Source organism: Durio zibethinus, chromosome 25 (genome assembly GCF_047325235.1).
Source record: "Durio zibethinus cultivar Kanyao isolate XHJ-2024 chromosome 25, ASM4732523v1, whole genome shotgun sequence".
NCBI classification, from domain to species: Eukaryota; Viridiplantae; Streptophyta; class Magnoliopsida; order Malvales; family Malvaceae; genus Durio; species Durio zibethinus.
Window position 1 is genome coordinate 18071045 of NC_143186.1, and position 20337 is coordinate 18091381.

Here is a 20337-nt window from a genome sequence, read left to right on the forward strand (position 1 = left end):
CCTCTTTCTTTACCAAATTTCCATTTGAAACCCCAAGAAAAATTAAAATAACAAATAAAAATAACAAAAACAAGAAAAATAAAAAGGGGAGCGAAAAGGGAAAAAAAATCTATGTTGTCAGCTCATTGTAGGAATTTTCCTGGTCAACTTTTTTACATGGATTTAACAGCAAATGTTTTTTTCTTTTTTTTTTCCAATGAGTTGCCATTGATTGGATCTAGTCATAATAAAAGGCCCCATAATTGTCTTTTTCAATTGTTCACATTTTAGGATTTTTCAATTACTAATAGAAAAGGTTGGTAAAGTTAAAAGGAAAAGATTTGAAATTTTTTTTTTCTTTCTTTTGAGCTCTTTTTTAAGCTCTATTCATCATATCCTTTCTGGCTTTTTGGGTTTTTGTTTCAAAATTTGGTTTTGATCCTATTTTTTGGCTTTCCAGGGGAAGATAAATTCTGGGTTTTGTTTGGTTTTCGAGTTCTGATTCCAAGTTTCCATCTTTCATTAAGTTTTTGAGGAAAATCGGCTTTTTTTAGCAGATTTGAAGGGTTCTTTTGATGGAAAATTGAGTTGAGTCGGTGACAAATGTTACAAGTTTGAACTTTTCATGATAGATTTCGGTAGGGTTTTGGGTTGTGTTGTGTTGTGTTGTGTTGGTGGTGAGGGGTTTTGGTTATTGATGAAATGAAAAGGAGTCCATTTTGTGCTTGTGATGATGCTGATGATACAAGGCCAAATGGGTGTCATAAGATCATATAGTTTGGGGTTTTTGGTAATTCTGCTTTGTCTATCATTGGCTGTCAGCTTAGATTACAGGAAGGACGGAGAAGAAGCATATCTTAACCAGTTAGTAGATCCAGCAACTGGGAAGATTGATGAGAATCTGGTAAAGGAGATTACTTTGCTTGTTTGCTCTTAAGTTCAATTCATTTGCTTGTATAAACTTCTTTGTAAGAAGCAATTTGCTTATGTGATTGGTTTTGTTTACTTTAATGCCCATTGTCTGCAATTCATTTACTTGAACAAAGTTTTTATGGATTTAAAGCAATTATGGATTTGTTTATTAGCAAATAGTTCATATTCACTGAAACCATGCTTTTAGCCTTTTATTGTACTTTTAACCTTTTATTGTTGGGGTAGAAATGGTTGACAGCATGTTTAATGAAACCCCGAGAATATGTTGGAACCATACTTGCCATTGACTCAAGCATTTTAACTTTTGTAATATTTAATGATTTTTTAATCATTACTTAGAGGTGTTAAGGTAGTTTTGGTAATTTTCTGTATTGTTTATCTATGAAGTGTGCTTATAAGTTGGTTGGAAGCGGGGAAAGAGAACTAACATTAGAGGTGGAAATATGTGGGAGCATTATGCACTAATGCATTGAAATATCTGCTGGAATTAGAGAGTTTTTGACTATACCAGTAGCTTGCCTATATGGATGGATAGTGCATAGTAAACTTTTGAGAAATAGAAGGGGCATTTGGTGTTCGACTTTTTTGGGTCCATTTAGTATTGCTGAAATTAAGGTGCACTCTGAATTGTCTTCTTGAAATATGTTGTTTCATAATGTTTTTAAAACTTGTTATACCAGTTGATGATGAAAGCAACATTGGATATTGACAACATAGATTGGTGAAAATATTCGATAGGTAGTGACAATCATTATTCAAAAGGTTAACAGTTGCACCTGATGTTAACAATGAGTACCTAGTAATTTTCAGTCAATAGGATAGGACATTAAGATGGTTTTGGTTTCTGTAGGTTTAGGAAGTAGGAACTACGTCCTCTTTCCCTTTGCTACAACATTGTTTAAAATTATTAATTTGTTTACATGCAGGTTGAGTTGTTATGGATAACTTGCAGACAGGATTTGAATGGTTTAAAGGAAGCTTTTGAAGATCCCAAGTTACATCTTCTGGAGGAAATACCCAGTTCAACCAATGACATCAATACAAAACCCAGTTCAACCAATGATATCAATACAAAATGTCGCTCATTAGCAAAAGAAAACATTCAGAAATTGATTAATGTTCTCCATCCCCAGTTAAAGCAAGCTCTTTCTGACTGCATAAGAAAGAATAATCTTCTATTCCAAGTATCCGGAGAAGATAGTGGCTTTAAGAATTGGTACAATAGATATTTTGAGTCATTGTTTCGCTGGCCTGACATCCCTAGAAGGACTTTAGCTACTCAGAGCATTGCAGTAGCCCCTGCCTTGAACTTAGGCCCATCCCCATCTCCATCACCATCACCATCACCTGCTCCAGCCCCTTCTCCTGCTTCTGAATCTCCTGATTTTATTCCAAATCCATTGCAAAGTCCAGCATCTTTACCCTCTCCACTTCCTAGACCTTCTCAACAAGCTGCATCTCCGATAAATGATCCTTTGGACAATTTAAGTCCTCCCAACAGAGATTCAGAAAGCAAAGGGACTGATAACAGTAAAACAATTATTGTTGCTTGTGTTGTGACTGCGGTAGTAACCTCTGTTGTTGCAGCATTGTTCTTCTTTTTATGCTGTCGTAGAGATTCTGAAGCTAAGCAAAATGATGAAAGCCCCCTTCTCAGTTTAAGCTTAAGTGACTTCTCTGGTGATATATACTTTCCCACAAGCTGATGTTGTCTAGAAGCTTTTGACAAATTTTAATCAAAACTTTTTTTTCCAGGTTCTTCTCATGCATATGCTGTTGGATCTGATAAAGAAGAGAAGCTCGGTCACCAATCATTTGGTAATGAATCAAGCCTACATAAAAAGGCTTCAACCAATGGCAATGCTTACATTGAAGCTAATGCTCTTCCAATCTCCTTGGATGGAAAGTCATCATTTGGAGCTGTTGCTGGTGCCACCAAAGCATCAGCTGAATCTTCTGATACATCAGGCAAAACTAATTCTCGGCTACCACTGCCTCCAGGAAGGGTGGGTACTTCACCAGCTGGATTACCTCCTTTGAAGTCTCCTCCTGGCAGAGCAGATCCTCTCCCTCCTGAACCTCCTGCCCCAATTAGGGCCAGTCCTCCTCCACCACCTCCTGCACCACCTCCCTCTATGAAACCTGCTTCTGCCAATGTAGGCCTCCGACCTCCTGGTCCTCCTCCGCCACCTATACCTCCTAGTGCCAAATCTGGTCCTCGCCCACCAGCTCCTTCAAGTACTGGTCTCGTTCCTCCTAGGCCACCTCCATCAATGCCCTTAGGTTCAAAGATGCCTCGACCACCAAGTGTACCACAACGAACACCAAATGCTATCACTGGCGAGGGATCTGGCTCAGGGGATGATGCCAATGCTCCTAAAGCCAAACTTAAGCCATTTTTCTGGGATAAAGTTGCAGCCAACCCTGATCATTCAATGGTGTGGAATCAGATTAAATCTGGATCATTCCAGTACGTAACAATTCATTTCTTGTTTTTCCATTTACTCTTGATGCCAATGGATAAGTATGGGATACTTGATACTACCTTTGCAGGTTCAATGAGGAGATGATAGAAACTCTGTTTGGGTATGCACCTGTTGACAAGAACAAAAATAATAGAAAGAAAGAGCCCTCTACACAGGATCCTGTGCCTCAATATATTCAACTCCTTGACCACAAGAAATCACAAAATTTAGCAATCCTTTTGCGGGCATTGAATGTGACCACAGAAGAAGTTTGTGATGCACTTCGTGAAGGTGATTTCCTCCTTATTTATCCTTTCAAAATGTGCTTTTGGGCAACCTATGCATAGGTTTGTGAACCATTGCTCCAGTCAGATGCTTGTCTGGCATACATGTCTATGAGTGACGCATGCTCAGAAATTAGGGATCCATGTCACCTACTATTCTCTTTACTACAATCCTACAATTAGCCAATCACCAATCAAGAATTATGTAGGGGTCCACTACTTAAAACTGTGGGCTCTACATAATTTTTTGATAGACCCCAACAATGCTGAATTATGTTTGGTTAGTTGTGCTACACTAATTGTAGGTGATATGCTCCAGCAGTTAGGCTTACAAGCATTTTCACCAGTAATTATAATGTCCTTGCTTTCAACTACTGGTGGATAATTGTTGATAATTAAGCAAGAATTCAATAGAGCATTTACTTATACCAGTTATTGATCCTTGAAAGTAGCACTATCGTCGATGGAATCTGAAAATTTTCTATATATTTTGCTATTAGTTGATTCCTTTTGATTTTTCATAAATTATACCTCATCTTGAAAAAGAAACTCAGTTGCCATATTTTATATATCTACCTTGACTATGGTTATGCTAATGCCTGAATAATGTCGCACATGAACATTTAGTTGAAGCTAACAGTATGTGATAGTGTAGTCTGAAGGGTTTTTCTCCTGCTCTATTCGGTTTTGGGTCAAGGAGGAAGGAGTTGTCATACTGACCAAGCTTTTCTATGCTATGAATTAACATTTTTATTTGAATATAACATAGCTGGAATATTGCACTCCAACCAATTAACCACATCATTTGCTTTTTCATCATAGTCAAACACTATTGAGGTTTAGAGGAAATAGACATAGGTTCATTCCAGTAAAATGGAAAATTATTACAACACGGGTTCCTAAAGCTTGTTTAAAGTGTGATATTATTAATTGCCAAATAACTACATTGGTTTCCCTTGAACCAAAGATACTTGTTTGAAAACCTCTAGTTTAGCTCTTAGTATCCGAAAAGGGTAGTGCTCCTCTCGCTCACTCTGTGTATATGTGTGCATATCTGTTTGTTTATTTATTATGTTGGGGTGGGGAAGGAGGGTTTGGGGTATTTACTTCTAGCTATTGTAATATACAGATGTGGACAATGCATTGCAGGCCTTTCTCCAGAGGCCATGGATGACAATTGTCCTGAACTTGTAATGATTTATGGACTAATCTTAGTACTAATATACTGAAATCTTGTTTCTGATTTCTTAAATATCTTAAAAGGGAGCATTTCATAACTGAGAGAGCTTCAAGAAACTTTATTTAATTGATCAAGCATGTGTTCAATGGGCTCAATGCTGTTACTCTATCTTGATTCTTGTCTCTCAATTGTTGAATTTATGTATTACTGTGTTTCTTTTTTTTTTTTTTTGGGTATAAAAAAGGGTAGTACTAATGTGCTTAGTTTTATTGGCAAAAAAAAAAAGTGTTTAGTTTTCAATCATGATATACTAACCTGTTCTTTTGAAATCAGGAAATGAGCTCCCTGTTGAACTCCTTCAAACCTTATTGAAGATGGCACCGACGGCAGATGAAGAACTCAAACTTAGATTGTTCAGTGGTGAAATTTCTCAAATTGGTCCTGCTGAGCGGTTCCTAAAAGTCTTGATTGACATCCCTTTTGCTTTTAAACGAATGGAAGCACTGCTTTTTATGTGCACTCTTCATGAGGAGGTTACTTTCACTAGAGAGTCCTTCGCAACCTTAGAGGTGGGTTATTAGATTTTAAATTGTATGAATTGCATGATCAATATTTAGGTCCAGTAATTCATACAAGGTATATCATACATCAAAAACATTTTTTAGATAGTCAACACAATGTAATTTTAAGGATGTATATTTTCATGGAAAAAGAAATACTCTTCCATGATGTTTTATTCAATCAAATTAAGTCTCTTTCCTATTTTGGCAGGTTGGTTGCAAGGAACTCAGAAGTAGCCGCCTATTCCTCAAGCTATTAGAAGCTGTCCTTAAAACTGGAAATCGCATGAATGATGGGACATTCCGTGGTGGTGCACAAGCTTTCAAACTTGACACACTTTTGAAGTTATCAGATGTTAAAGGAGTAGATGGCAAGACAACACTTTTGCACTTTGTTGTCCAAGAAATAATACGCACTGAAGGTTTGAGAGCTGCCCGTGTTGCAAGAGAAAGCAAAAGTTTTAACAGCATAAAATCCGATGATCTTCTTGAGGATGTTTCCCCTGATACAGAAGAGCACTACCGTAGCCTTGGTCTTCAGGTGGTTTCACGTTTGAGTAGTGAACTTGAAAATGTAAAGAAAGCGGCAGCTCTTGATGCTGAAAGCTTAACAGGAACTGTTGCCAAACTTGGCCATGCACTGCTAAAAACACGTGATTTCTTGAACTCAGAGATGAAAAGTACAGAGGAAGAAAGTGGTTTTCACGAAACATTAAAGAGTTTTGTGCAGAATGCAGAGGTTGATGTCATGTCGTTGCTCAAGGAAGAGAAGAGAATAATGGCTTTGGTGAAGAGCACCGGTGATTATTTTCATGGTAATGTACAGAAGGATGAGGGCTTACGATTGTTTGTCATTGTACGGGATTTTTTGATAATTTTGGATAAGGTGTGCAAAGAGGTCAGAGATGCCCCATGGAAGCCGGTAAAAGCACATAACAAACAGGTATTGAATGCATCATCTTCCTCTGAGTCTCGTTTTGAACAACCTTCTCCTGATCCTCGTCAGAAGCTTTTTCCTGCAATTGCTGAGCGAAGGATGGAAGATTCTAGTTCTAGTTCAGATGACGAGAATTAATAGTGCTTATTTGAAGAAGGTATGCTGTTCTTATCCTTGTCAAGCAAATCTTTTACCTTGCCACGTTATATGCTGAAATTTAATACTGAGACATATATGTGCCATAGATTGTGTTGCTGGTGATATCTAAGTTCTGTTTTTCCTCAGATGATGTTACCTTGGCAGTTGATCAAGATGTGAAGCCCCAAAGCATCGGTGCCAAAATTATTTAATTAAAGGAATACGTATGAAGTACCAGCAGAAAGGGGTTAAGCGATTGGCATTGGCTCTTCAATTCTAGATTTCTATGGAGCTACTAACATCACAAACTGCAGCTGACCTTCCTTTGGTATTGGATTCATGGTTCTTGTTGATTACCTTCATCTTCCCAACTTGTGCATTAATAGTTAGATTACTTAGATGTAGAGATGCCTTCATTTTTTTAAAAATTTATAATTCTTTGTTAATAAAGTCTCTGTTGATAATTTTGATTTGAGAGAATATTTATCCTGTTAGTGTTGAAATTAGAAACTGCTTTACTGTCTATAAATTTTAAAGGGAAGAAATTTTGATATCGACAATTCTCGTTCTGAGTACATAAGAATTATTTTGTTTGGTAGGAAGGATGGAAAGGGACTGAAATGAAGTAAAAGCTTTTTATCTTTCCAGTTTTGATCCTTCCTACCAAACATAGGGTAAAGGTTTATTATAGCTGCATTTTGCCAGGTATGGCTGCAAACTAGATAAGATCATGTTATATTCCTATTCAGTGAAGGAATAACAAACTTGGGTCTCAAATTTTTCCAAGATTGAGAGTGGAAGATCAGCACCATCATTAAACAAACAGCATAAATCTTGAGTGAGGAAAGGCTTTAATATGTGGCTATATTCCAATATCTGAAGTGGCTGCAGCATTTCCACAGCTAAAAATTCAAACATCTATGACAGAAGACACCGATTCTTCTTCAAGGAAAAGTAGGTCCTAACAGATGCCGAAGCCAGATGCATTTGCCGTCAAAATATTTATTGCCACTAAAAAAAGATGAGAAAAAGCCTGAACATAAAGAGGTAAAACGGACCTAGACGGCTGACATCCAATGAAACTTTAAAAAATATTCCTTTCACACACCTTTGCATCATTTCATAGTGTTCTTAACCTGTCTATTCATGCATATCAAATTGATGGAAACCGGAATAGGATCAAATATATATATATCGACAAAATTGATTAATAGTGAAACTGAGTTATGGTACATACCAATTTGTATGGTATTGTTAATTACGGTTAGTTTTATCCTATAAAAGATGTTAGGAGTGAAAATGGTGTAATACTTACATGTATCAAGTCAAACTCTATGTGCAAAATACAAGGTTTCCTTTTGGGACCATGAGATACTGAGCCTCCTCTAAGGACTCTTTACTTGGACTCCAAGTCTACAGTTTTTTCCACCATGCCTGACTATGATAACTGTTTCTATACTATAACCTTGAGAATTTGGGTGATTGCACAATCATGTTTTTGTGCTTTTCATCCACGAAAAGAATAAGGACTAATGTTCTAAATCTAACATAAGATTCTACTCAAATTATTGTCAGAATAACGGAACAGAAGAACTTGAGTAGACTAGTTTTTTCGATTAAGGTCTCCTGTCTGTATTCTTCTGAACAAACTTGGTAGCTGTTATATTATCTAAGGTCTTAATTTCTCTTTTAGAAAAATATGGAAACTATGAAAATTATGCAATGTTTGTTGTTGAAATTGAGTGGAGAACATAACATCAAGAATAGATGGTTTTACAAATCTTGCCAGAAACCTACTTAAGATTCTCAGCAAAAGGATAATCATTTTGCCTCATCTTCTATACTGATTTTTCTATGGTCACCAGAAAGCATCAAATTCATGCCTAGTCTACCAGTCACAGTTCCTTCTCACCGGTGAGTACTGTCCAAAAGAGAATGATTCTTTTTGTTTTTTGCTTTACACTCTTCAAAATATTCCCAGGGAATTTGTTCTCTCCTTTCTCTAAGGAGTCACTCACACTATAAGATGCCAAACCCCACAAAGCTCTCTCCCAGAAAAATTCTGAACTCATAACATTCTTTTGGTTATAATTTTGCAAATGAGTAGTTGCATTAAACTTGAAGTTGAAACAGAAGATCAAACTCCTCAGAAATGGTGCATTTCGTTAGCCGAAGACGTATTCAAGAGGTTTCTCTCCCAGGGTAGTCCAACAGTGCATAAGGTGTTTGGAGAAGGATCACTGTTTAGTCCCTTGTTGTTTGGAAATTTCTTTGATCCGTCAGATGCCTTTCCTCTGTGGGATTTTGAATCAGAGAGCTTATTATCTAATCTAAGAAACTCTGGCAAGAGCTCAGTGGATTGGTTTCAGACAGATCAGGCTTATGTACTTAAAGCAGAACTACCAGGTAAGTGTTTTTGAGCACCCCTTTAAGCATTCTGATGTTAGAATGTAAATGTAATGGTCCTACATGTATATGAACCTAAGTAGTGGAGGTATTATTCCATAACTTGCAGCTTTCTGTGCCCTGAAAAACAAGGAACCTTGTTTCGAAACATTTTGGTTCCAGAAAATGGGAAAAATAAGATGAAGCTGAGCATGGAAATAAGGCCAAGACTCCATGGATTTAGTGGTTGTTTATTTTGTCATGACTGATCAATGATGGTTTTGGTTTGATGATTGAAGCAGGAGTGGGGAAAACAAATGGACAAATCCATGTCGAAAAAGGGAAAACTGTGGAAATTAGTGGACAACTAAAGCAGCAAAGAGAATCCAAGACAAAGGATTGGAGAAGCTGCAATTGGTGGGAATATGGATATGTAAGGAGGCTTGAACTGCCAGAAGATGCAGATTGGAGAAGATTAGAGGCATACCTGAGTAACGACGTGATCCTAGAGATTAGAATTCCTAGAAATCCTTTGCATACTGATACTCCTGAAGATGCAGTTGGCAAAAATTCAGAGTGAATGAACATGATAATCTTGACATAATGAAAACTTTTATGTGATATATGACAGCATGAGACCATGTAAGAATATAGGCCTGATCAATTATCTGAAATGAATTGCAGAGAAGAAGGATCAAGTTGCTTTTAATGTAAAAAATTCTTAATCAACCAACAAACAAACAATTAAGAATTGGTATTATTCAATTCTCCCAGACATTAAGTTTCAAACCCTGTGCTTACTGTTCATTTTATAGGAGGACTGGAGTTCAATTACAGTAAATACAGCCTATTTGAAACCATTGAGGACTACATCATAAGCATCACCAACCACCTAAATATGCCTGAAAATCTAAAGGTTAGGTCAGAATCTTCAAGAATGAAACATGCATAAAAAATATTGGGAGCCTGCTAAAACAGGATATGAACTATGCCAGACCTGAGCATGCAGTTTTTAACCAATGGAAAACGTGACTTCCTTTGTATTTACTGCATTTTTTTAAGGAAACATCATCATATAAAGAGCTAATTGAAACAATAAAAAAAAATGTATGGATTATTACCTCAAGTCAACGTTCTTTAATGCCTTATCTTGAAGTCCTGAAGTCCAATCTTCAGGCCAATAACACTTTGTCCATGTTCCTGTTCATTTTTCAGTCAACCGTAATAGCCAGTCCTTAAGTTTTTAGCATAATTCCAGTACAAGAATGTAGAAATATCTGCAATAATAATAAAAATTCATGGCTCCATCATGATTTTAGAAGAAGAATGTGGATGCAATCATTTCTCATTCTAACTTTTTCTTTTTGTTTCTTACAACAAGCTATACTCTAACTTATCCTTTTCCTCCTAATAACTTGGAGCAATTTACTTTCACTTGATCAAATATTACAATCCAAAGGGCTCATTGACTGAATTTTTTATATTTTGGATATAATTAATAAGTCCAGTAGGTCCATTAAACTTTGAACAAGTTGGCACTTGGTAATCCATTATTAAGCTAGGGAATCTTACAAATCATGCATTAGTCTTATAATATTTTGGTTCAACTAGAGTCCAATAAGCCTAATGATTAGGCTCAATAAGCTACAAGTATTTTATTTGGGTAGTTAATATTATGAGATTCAATTTTTCATGAGCATTTCTCTCTCCTTTTAGTATATAGCAAAAAATTCCTTGTGGATAAGCTACATATATTTATTTTTTAATTAAAAAAAATTTGAATCCTATTTTTAATAAAAAAATCATATGTCAATCATTAAATTAAATTTTCGGTTGTATATATTTACATTATTTTATAAGTTGTAAGAACAATTACAAGCTTATTTGCAAGATGAATATGACCATAAATACACCCAAAATAAATCCAAGTGGCCAATAAAGAGAAGATTTGGGTGACTAATGATGAAGTTGACAACTCTAGCAAAAGGAAGAAAAGAGGCATACTTATGTTTTTTTTTTTTTAAAACTGGTTTTGCCTACCAATATTTCACTATAAGACAAATTTAAGACTAACAAACTTAAGAGGAAAGTATCCTAAAATATTGGGTTTTGAATGAGCCCTGAATGGGGCACATCTGTAGTATAAGAAATGCAGCAGAATGTGACATTTTCTGATACATTTTAGCTGACAGAGCACCATCCTAAGTTATAATTTAATGATGTGATTTAGAAACAAGGTTGCTTTCAATGTCCTACTCTCATACCTTGAAAAACATTCTTTCAATTTTTTTTTCCTGCAGGCCTCCCATCCAAAATTTGTAGTCTAAAAACTTGGATTAACCTGTCAAACATATGTTTAATCCGAACCGGCTGCTTAATTAATTAAACCAATTAGGTTAATCATGCTCTAATCACCTGCCATGTGCTTAACAAAAGGCATCCAAGACACAATGTATAAATATTAGACATACAAGATTAGAATCTAAGCTTCATTTGGACGGCCGATGAAAGAGATTTTTCCTGCACCGTTATTTTATCACTGAACCTTCTCACTATCCAAATGAAGTACTAATCTCTCGGATTAACCGAAAATGTGAAACTGATAAAAGCTGCAGCTTCAAGGCTTAATGGGGTTTATTTCACTGATTAAATTAAGGAGTTAATTAATCTTGTGGTACGCAAGTTTGATGGATAAATTATTGATTAAGCCAAAAGAACATAGTGACAAGAAGCATACAAACAAATAGTAAATGCTTGTTGCAATTCAGACCATGCAAACAGGCATAGATCTCATCAACTGGTGTTATATATATATATATATATATAAATAAATAAATTTAATTATAGAAGGATTTGTAATAAATAAAAATGGGTTATCAGGTGAATTTAATTGGTGATCATCAACTTCATTTCCCAACATTTATTTCTCAGTGTACCAAACAATTTTCCAATGGTATAATTCTTCACACCTAACAGCTTAATTATTTAATGTTTTCACCATGCATTTAACCAAGAATTGCAGGAGAAAAATGATTTTCCAAGCTTTCATTATCTTAAGTTAAAGCAGAAATATTCGAGGAGGATAATTTTTGCTTGGGAAAGAGGCAATTCCATTAAGTCAAATTCCAACTTATTTGTTCACATGCAAAGGCTGGCTTTGTTGGTTCACATTGAGTTCATATGTATTATCACTTTATTAATAACATGCTTCATAGTGTCATGTTTGAATCATATAAAAATCAATGAAATTTCAAAGAATAAGAAGTTGAAATTTTGCGATAAATTTTTTTTTGTTGCTTTTTATATCCATACGTAAAGGGTAAAAGAACAAAAAAAATGAAGATTTAAAACTTAATCCTTGATTTGAAATGGGATAACGAATATAATCTTAAAATCGATCGTTATCAATTTTTAATAACTTAATATAAAAATGTGTATACATACATGATCATTAAATTAAAAACATATGATCTTACAATGTATAATACATCTAACAGGGTAAATAACGAATTGTTCGTCAATCATGATCGAATGCAACCAACAAAATGTTCTTAGAGTGATGATAACAGATTACCAAAAAGAGGCAAGCCATGAACATCAAACAAATTTGGAAGAGAAAGATGTCAAGTCATTTTTTCTATTAGGTAAAGAAAATTCGTCAGAGATTTGGGGTATGTTCAATCTGAAAAGTGACCAAATAGCACAAATCCTTGAAAACAATCTTTTTCAAAGGAAAGTAGTGAGTTAATGCAACAAGCTTGGGATAAAAAAACATGGGTAAAGAAGAAGCCTGGTATAGGGAGAAAAAAGGACCACAAAGAATGAAGTTGAGTACCAAAAACCAAAGGGATATGCCAACCAACTTTTTCCCATGTGTGATGGCAACTTTATTTATTTATTTATTTTTGTTTTAATAATTTTCACCAAATCAAAGATGGACTGATCCAAAGGTTTTTATACTATAATTAAAGTGAAAAAAAAAATTTCTTGACACCCAAATGAAGCAAAGAGAGAAAAAAAAATTATTTATTTGTGTAGTAGAGTAAAAGGTTGGATTTTTTTTTTTTTTTATAATTTGCTTTAGGTATGAGAAAAAGAAAGACACAAATGTTTTGGTTGCTCTATTGATAATTTTTTTGATATAATATTTTTATCAAATAATATTTATCAGATTAATATAAGTTTTAGATTTTATGAACGAAATTAAAATATTATCACATGTTTTTTATTTATCAAATAAGTTTATCTAATAAGATTCTATAGTTTCGTTAATAAAATTTAAAAACTCGATTAACTATCTATTAAATCATTTTTCTTAACATTACATATACTCTTAAATGTAAGTCTTACTAATGAATCATTATGTGGGCTTAATAGTATAAAAGAAAAATAAAAGCATAAATAACATTATCATTTTAGTTATTTTATTATCTATATGTGGAAAGCATGCAATTTTTAAATAAGTAAGACCAAGTCCATGGAAAAACCCAATATGCATCTCAAATTTCAATGAAGTTTTCTCCTATTTTAAAAGACATATATACTTCTTTTTTCTTCCCAATTTTATATTAGCATCATTGACACTATCCAACCATTTGTAAAAAAAAATCAAAATAAATAGATTATTTAGTTTTTTAAATCAAAATAAAATGTATCGAATCCAACAATCTAAGATAAATTGTTATAAGTTTAGTATCCAACCATTGTTTTCTTATGGATAGCATATAAAAGAATCAATAATGTAGGTTGGTTTAAATTTATATGCTGACTGAAGAGCTTGAAGCTTAGGTTTGGGTTGAGAGAATTGGGGGCCAGACTACAAGTGTCTTCCTTCTACCTTAAAATTTAGGTTATATAGAGTCATACTTTTAGCAAGAACATACCAAAAAAAATGTTAATAATTCTTTATATTCATTCATTTTTTTTATGGGATATATTAAAAATTTCTCCCTCAATGTGCGAATTAATGTTGTATTTGATGTTATATGACATATAAATATGTCACATTATTTTTTGCGAGGATTAGAATTTGAAAAATATTTAATTTTTACAATTTTTTAATCACTTTTTAAAAATAATTAAAAAATATGATCAAAATTGATTCTAACTTAATTTCATTTCGAACGATATTTGCTTTCTTTTTAAATTTTATTTGAACTTAATTTTATCTCAAATTATCTTTATTTAAAATTTTAAAGTTGATTTTTTCACGACCAAATTTATTAAAATTGCATAAAAATTTTTAATTTCATGATCTAACAGTTAAAGAATTTTAAAGAGAAATAAAAATTTTAGTTTCGAATCAAATTTTTTTCTCTTCGGATTATGTCCATGAATGAAAATAATTATCAAAATTACATGAGTGGACAATTTTAACCTTAATAATATAGCAATATATCCTACATAACCAAGGGCAATCTTGTCATACCAACCCAGTAGAGATTCCTTCAAGCACCCTGCAAACTTCCGCCAGACCACCACTTCAAAAATGTTCAAATCCCAACGGTAACAAAAGTCCAAAAGCCAATTCCTATTTTATTATTTCATGATTAATTAAAAAAAATCCAAAAACAAATTTTTACCAACAAATTATGATTATGATTATTATTATTATTACTTTTTGCAGGATTAAATTAAAATTTTTTTATTGTTTGATCATCCTCCTTCTCATCATCATCTTTCTGGTAGTAAAAGGAACGGCTGTGATACACTATTGGTAGCTTTGAATGCAATTCATGGTCCCACTTTGCTAGACCCAAAATTTACTGTCTCCAACATCTTACAAGCTTCTCTTTCTCTCTCTTTTCTTCTTCAAAAGTGGGTGCAAAGAACCAGAACAAACCTCCATTTCAACATAACATAACTCCCACAACTACTTCCACTACCACCCCAAGCCCTTTAAAAGTAAGTTTTTTTTTTCCCTTTTAAATGTATTTTTCTATAGTTGAAGTCTTCAAGTTTGTTTTTTTTTTTCCCATTTTTTGATAAAGATTCAATCTTCATGCTCTTCTTGTTAGTGGGTATCTTTTGTTTTTCATTTTGGACTTAAAAATTGTTTAAACCAAATTTGAGGGGGGGTGGGGGTTAAATTATTTTTTCAAAATTTTTTGCCATTTTCTCGGTAAAGATTCAATCTTCATGGTCTTCTTGTTAATGGGTATCTTTTGTTTTTTGTTTTGAGGTTTTATTTTATTTTTAAGTATTTTTATGGTTAAAATTTGTTTTTTTATTGTTTTGCTAGATAGGAATTGAATCTACATGGTCCTTTTAGTAAGTACCTTTTGTTTGTCATTTTGGGGTTCAGATTGGCTATTTGTCCCGAATTTTGGGGTGAAGTTTCAATTTTGTAGCTCAATTTTTCATGCCGTTTTTGGATGTTTTTCTTTTCTGGATGTGAAGTTTCAATCTTGGTAAATTTATCTTCTTTTACTATTCTTTTGAAATAAAAAAAATGGAAGCTAAATCTTTTTTTCTTTTTCCTTACCATGTTTTGGGTGAAAATTTTTATTGGATTTGCAGAAGAAATACATTGCATAGAAGTGAGTGGAGAAAAGGGACAACGGCTTGGATTTGAGAAAATGGTTGGCACTGCACATAATGGTAGGCTCCGGCTAGCCTTTTCACTTGTAAACGGCTCCCAAGATCTTGGCCCCAATAGCGCGCCGGCGAGTAATGCAGGTTCAGAATGTGGTGGCATTGAGTTCACTAGAGAGGATGTGGAGGCATTAGTGAGTGAGAAAATAAAATACAAGAACAAATTTAACTACAAGGTGAGTGTGATCTGTTGTATTTATGGTGATTTAGTTTGAATTAGTTTTGATTTTTGCTTGTTTTGGTTAATTCAGGAGAGATGTGAGAACATGATGGAGTATATAAAGAGGCTTAGGCTATGTATTAAATGGTTCCAAGAACTTGAGGGAGAGTATGCATTTGAACAAGAGAAATTAAGGACTGCTTTGGAATTGACTGAGAGGAGATGCTCTGAAATGGGTATGAATCATTTATTCACTTTGTTTTATATGATTTATGCTTGTATAGGTTCATTTTTGAATGTAAAATAATATATTTTCTTGCAGAGGTGGCTCTGAAAAACAAGGAGGAAGAACTGAATTTGATAATTTTGGAGCTTAGGAAAAGCTTGGCTTCCTTACAAGAGAAGCTTGCAAAAGAAGAATCGGAGAAGAAGGTAAGAAGGGTGATATCTTTTTTTTAGTCCAACATGTTTTAGTCATAAACTTTTCATGGTTTTTTTTTTTTTTTGGTGTTTGGAAAGTGATTAGTTCTTTTGAATATGACAATTAGGCTGCAGTGGATTCTCTTGCAAAAGAAAAAGAAGCTCGGATTAGTATTGAAAGGGCACAGGCTTCTCTTTCAGAAGAACTTGATAAAGTTCAAGGCGAGCTTGACAGTGCCAATCAAAGGGTAAATATAAGAATGAAAATTTGATGTCACCAAAATCCGTTGCACCTTGGTTTTTACTGTTGCTGTATTTAGAATATAAATTTACTTAGGTTAACTCATTTGATTCTTGAATGCTGCAGATAGCATCAATTAATGATATGTACAAGCTACTACAAGAGTACAACTCAAGTTTACAGTTATATAACAGTAAACTCCAGACTGATCTTGATGCAGCTCATGAAACCATTAAGCGTGGAGAGAAAGAGAGATCAGCCATAGTGGAGAATCTTCACAACTTAAGGGGTCAACATAAATCATTGCAAGATCAACTCATTTCATCTATAGTGAGTTTCCATGTTGGAAAGCCATCTCTTGTTACATATTTTTATCATGTGTGGTAATCTGGCCTTTTTATGGCACGTTAAGCACAATGCTTGATTTTTAGTTGTCAGAGTTTATCTATAGTAGGTTTGCCCTACTGAATTTTCTAACCGGCAACTTCTCTTATCTACACTTCATTTTATCTACTTAGCAGAAATGGGATATTGTATCGTAATTGAAATTTTTGTTACAAGAAGAGGATTAATTTCTTTAAAGTTCTGAGATATTGAAAAATTTCCTGGAAATGATATAAAGAGAGTGCTGGAGTTTTAGTTCTAGTGACTAGAAATCAATCTCTGACAACCTCAAATACACAAAAAGAAAAAAGAGAAAATCATATGTATTGTAAAAAGATTTAAAATTGATGATTAATTAGGTGACTCTAACTTATTGGAAGTGATATACGGTTTAAAAGAGGCTCGAGTATTGACATATTGATTAGTGGTGCCTTCTGTTCCAAATTCCAAATTATTGGACATTCTCTTCTTTCTTTATTTTTCATTTTTTATATTCTAGCTTAATCTCTTAAAAATGTTTTATCAATTGAGTTAGGCTTCCCAAGATGAGGCTATGAAGCAAAAAGATGCTTTGCTGAATGAAGTTGCATGTCTTAGAATGGAGCTACACCAGACCAAAGATGATCGTGACCGCTATCAACAGCAAGCACAAAGTCTAGTTGCTGAAGCATCTAAATACAAAGAGTTGGCAACCAACTCAAGCGAATTAGAGGTTAGTTTTTGCTTCTCATTTACTTTGTTTTCCCATTAAACATGAATCTAATCTGATATGTTGTATATCATTTGCAGGAAAAATGCTTGTCGCAAGGTAATCAAATACAAATTTTGCATGATCAACTAGCAGTTGCAGAAAGGAAATTACAGGTTATTTCATCTATTTTTCTCAAAAACTATTTATATCATTATAGTCAATTTAATTCATCATAATCATGCTTCTTTCCCAATTTTAGATGTCTGATATGTCTGCACTTGAGACAAGAATTGAATTTGAAGGGCAAAAGAAACTAATAAATGAGTTACAAAATCGCTTAGAAGATGCAGAACTTAAGCTTATAGAAGGGGAGAAACTACGTAAGAAGTTGCATAATACTATATTGGTAATGTTCTAAACTACATCTTATGTTAACATTACCACAAATATGTTTTACTAACATATTGCCTTTTTATTGTAGGAATTGAAGGGTAACATCCGTGTATTTTGCAGAGTGAGGCCTCAGTTGCCTGATGAAAACTCAAGCAACCAAGGGAAGGTTTTCTCTTATCCCACATCAATGGAATATCTTGGACGCGGCATTGACATGACACAAAATGGTAGTGAACCAATATACTTAAATTATAAAAATCTATTATAGCATGCTATATGACATAACACAAAGCTCATTTGATGTTTGTCTATTTATCAGGGCAGAAACATTCTTTCACTTTCGACAAAGTATTTATGCCTGATGCATCACAAGAGGAAGTTTTTGTAGAAATATCACAACTTGTCCAAAGTGCCCTTGATGGTTATAAGGTTATTGTTTTATATGCATATGTGAATGTCACAATGATTTTCTTAGATACATTAATGCATGCTAGTAGCATCATAAATGCTTCATCATGCAACTGTTTTATCTGTCCACAGGTTTGCATTTTTGCTTACGGGCAAACAGGGTCAGGTAAAACCTACACCATGATGGGCGAACCAGGACAGCCAGATGAGAAGGGATTAATACCCCGTTCATTAGAACAAATATTTCAAACTAGGCAAGCTCTTCAACCTCAAGGCTGGAGATATGAAATGCAGGTGTGCATTATTTCCCTTCCTCCTTAGTTTGCTTTCTATATTCTAGTCTATTCATATCTTCTCTAGATAATTAGAAAACTTTTTTGTTCTGCAAATGTTCACAGGTCTCAATGTTAGAAATATACAATGAAACAATTCGTGATTTGTTATCAACAAACAGGGATGCATCACGAATTGACAATGGTGTTGCTGGAAAGCAATATACAATTAAACATGATGCAAACGGAAACACACAAGTCTCAGATCTTACAATTGTGGATGTTCAAAGTAGTAGAGAGGTCTCATTTCTTTTAGATAGGGCTGCACATAGCAGGTATACACTTTAGTGTACACATTGTATTGTTTGTATCCAACATCAGTCCCATTGAAAATTTCAGATGAGAAATATCAGAATTCTTTCTAAGAGAGATAATCATGGACTGATGAAGTTTGTGCTTGTCTCATTCAGATCTGTTGGGAAAACTCAAATGAATGAACAATCATCAAGAAGTCATTTTGTTTTCACAATGCGAATAACTGGTGTTAATGAGGTAAAAGTGCATTTTTGCTATAATCTGTGCAAATATGATGCTACACCAGTCCCAATCTTTTCTTCCGTGAGCTAATGCAATGTATTGTATATTTGACCATGTATCTATCGTCCTCCAGGGCACTGAACAACAAGTGCAAGGTGTTTTGAATCTAATTGATCTTGCTGGAAGTGAGCGTCTTTCCAAAAGTGGCTCAACAGGGGACCGGTTAAAAGAGACTCAAGTATTTTAACTCTACTTATTATTTAATTTCGTTTTATGTTGTTCTTTTTTTTTTTTTGACTTTTTCTTTTTCAATTTTATTCAGGCCATTAATAAAAGTCTATCGTCTTTAGCTGATGTTATATTTGCATTGGCAAAGAAGGAGGATCATGTACCATTTAGGAACTCAAAGCTCACTTATCTTCTTCAGGTAAATCTATACACATACAGTCTCAATTCTCAATATAACAAAACTTTTCCTTTCTATAATTAAGGCCTATGGAGTTAAAGTTATATTCTTTGATTTTATACTTTGCCTGTGGAAAACATGGAATTCATGTGCCTATTGATAATAAAACATAGTAAGGTGACTTTTTAGTTGAATAAGATCTTCCTAGTCTTTACTGCTGTGCAGCAGAGTTCTTCATTTATAAACTTTTACTATTTCTTGCTACCATTTCACTCCCTTGTTGCAATGTTAACTTGGATTGGAAGTTAGAGGAATATAACCTGTTAAAAGTCAAAGGCTGGAAAGGTTTCCTATTTCGTGCCTTTACTAAAGATTGTCATCCTTCATTTTGAACTCTTGTTGGCTATATTATATCTTTCACTTTTGCCGAAAATTTTACAAGAATCCTTTTGCTTGGAAGTGTCATTTCTGGTGTTCTATCTGATTCTTGCCTACATGATATCTAATTTTCTTCTCTCCCATGGTTAACCAGCCATGTCTAGGCGGGGACTCAAAGACTCTGATGTTCGTAAATATATCTCCTGAACCCTCCTCAGTGGGTGAGTCGCTCTGCTCATTGCGTTTCGCAGCCAGAGTTAATGCTTGCGAGATAGGGACTCCACGGCGACAACTCAACATACGGACTTCAGATTCTCGTTTGAGCTATGGTTGATCTTTTATAAGAAAACCTTTATTTTATTTTTTTGGTTTCTTTCCCATGCTTAGTTATCTGTATCTATGTTACTGTTAGATTGAGAAATGAGAGTGATTCTAACATAAGCGGGTTGTTATCTGTATAGTAGTCATTGCACCTGTATTTTAGTAAGCAATCCCTTCAATTCTACATTTGTATAACTGGTGCTGAGCTGATTTCAACATTTCCATTCATGGAATCAATGCAATATTAAATTACATTATTTCTTGCTCTTTC

At 34.1% G+C, this 20337-nt stretch overlaps 3 protein-coding genes across 9 annotated transcripts; all 3 read left to right on the top strand.

Annotated features, from left to right (window-relative positions):
• The first annotated feature begins 257 nt into the window (after positions 1 to 257).
• LOC111275730 (formin-like protein 5) lies at positions 258 to 7029 on the top strand. The gene is made up of 8 exons (XM_022861235.2): positions 258 to 295; positions 440 to 883; positions 1839 to 2592; positions 2668 to 3382; positions 3466 to 3668; positions 5175 to 5410; positions 5613 to 6495; positions 6624 to 7029. Exons 2-7 carry the CDS (start codon positions 710 to 712, stop codon positions 6474 to 6476), a joined length of 2946 nt encoding a protein of 981 aa, XP_022716970.1. The 5' UTR covers positions 258 to 295; positions 440 to 709; the 3' UTR covers positions 6477 to 6495; positions 6624 to 7029.
• A 132-nt stretch (positions 7030 to 7161) lies between these two features.
• Positions 7162 to 9570, top strand: LOC111275731 (21.7 kDa class VI heat shock protein-like). Of its 6 annotated transcripts, none has more exons than XM_089754074.1 (4): positions 7162 to 7523; positions 8342 to 8390; positions 8584 to 8882; positions 9161 to 9570. In XM_089754074.1, exons 2-4 carry the CDS (start codon positions 8356 to 8358, stop codon positions 9439 to 9441), a joined length of 615 nt encoding a protein of 204 aa, XP_089610200.1. In that variant the 5' UTR covers positions 7162 to 7523; positions 8342 to 8355; the 3' UTR covers positions 9442 to 9570. The 6 variants fall into 6 exon arrangements, with proteins under 6 accessions (XP_089610200.1, XP_089610198.1, XP_089610199.1 ...); XM_089754072.1 differs by having other exon boundaries at positions 8610 to 8882; XM_089754073.1 differs by having other exon boundaries at positions 8610 to 8882; positions 9164 to 9570.
• Positions 9571 to 14611: 5041 nt separating this feature from the next.
• Positions 14612 to 20335, top strand: LOC111275728 (kinesin-like protein KIN-14N). Of its 2 annotated transcripts, none has more exons than XM_022861231.2 (17): positions 14612 to 14765; positions 15381 to 15631; positions 15707 to 15851; positions 15938 to 16047; positions 16164 to 16283; positions 16403 to 16606; positions 17196 to 17372; positions 17450 to 17524; positions 17611 to 17757; positions 17833 to 17971; positions 18064 to 18173; positions 18285 to 18446; positions 18551 to 18759; positions 18895 to 18976; positions 19095 to 19199; positions 19284 to 19388; positions 19900 to 20335. In XM_022861231.2, the coding sequence occupies exons 2-17, from the start codon at positions 15440 to 15442 to the stop codon at positions 20077 to 20079; spliced, it is 2262 nt and encodes a 753-aa protein (XP_022716966.1). In that variant the 5' UTR covers positions 14612 to 14765; positions 15381 to 15439; the 3' UTR covers positions 20080 to 20335. The 2 variants fall into 2 exon arrangements, with proteins under 2 accessions (XP_022716966.1, XP_089610608.1); XM_089754482.1 differs by lacking the exon at positions 14612 to 14765 and adding an exon at positions 14792 to 15271 and having other exon boundaries at positions 19900 to 20322.
• Positions 20336 to 20337: the final 2 nt, after the last annotated feature.

Bases quoted from the DNA above. Each gene is read 5' to 3' on its own strand.
- LOC111275730 (XM_022861235.2), top strand. From the start codon at position 710: ATGATGCTGATGATACAAGGCCAAATGGGTGTCATAAGATCATATAGT. The intron at 884-1,838 runs GTAAAGGAGATT...GTTTACATGCAG, and splicing joins GGAAGATTGATGAGAATCTG to GTTGAGTTGTTATGGATAAC. The intron at 5,411-5,612 runs GTGGGTTATTAG...CTATTTTGGCAG, and splicing joins AGTCCTTCGCAACCTTAGAG to GTTGGTTGCAAGGAACTCAG.
- LOC111275731 (XM_089754072.1), top strand. From the start codon at position 7,458: ATGCATTTGCCGTCAAAATATTTATTGCCACTAAAAAAAGATGAGAAA. The intron at 8,391-8,609 runs GTGAGTACTGTC...AAGTTGAAACAG, and splicing joins GTCACAGTTCCTTCTCACCG to AAGATCAAACTCCTCAGAAA. The intron at 8,883-9,160 runs GTAAGTGTTTTT...TGATGATTGAAG, and splicing joins ACTTAAAGCAGAACTACCAG to CAGGAGTGGGGAAAACAAAT.
- LOC111275728 (XM_022861231.2), top strand. From the start codon at position 15,440: ATGGTTGGCACTGCACATAATGGTAGGCTCCGGCTAGCCTTTTCACTT. The intron at 17,373-17,449 runs GTTAGTTTTTGC...TATCATTTGCAG, and splicing joins CCAACTCAAGCGAATTAGAG to GAAAAATGCTTGTCGCAAGG. The intron at 19,200-19,283 runs GTATTTTAACTC...AATTTTATTCAG, and splicing joins ACCGGTTAAAAGAGACTCAA to GCCATTAATAAAAGTCTATC.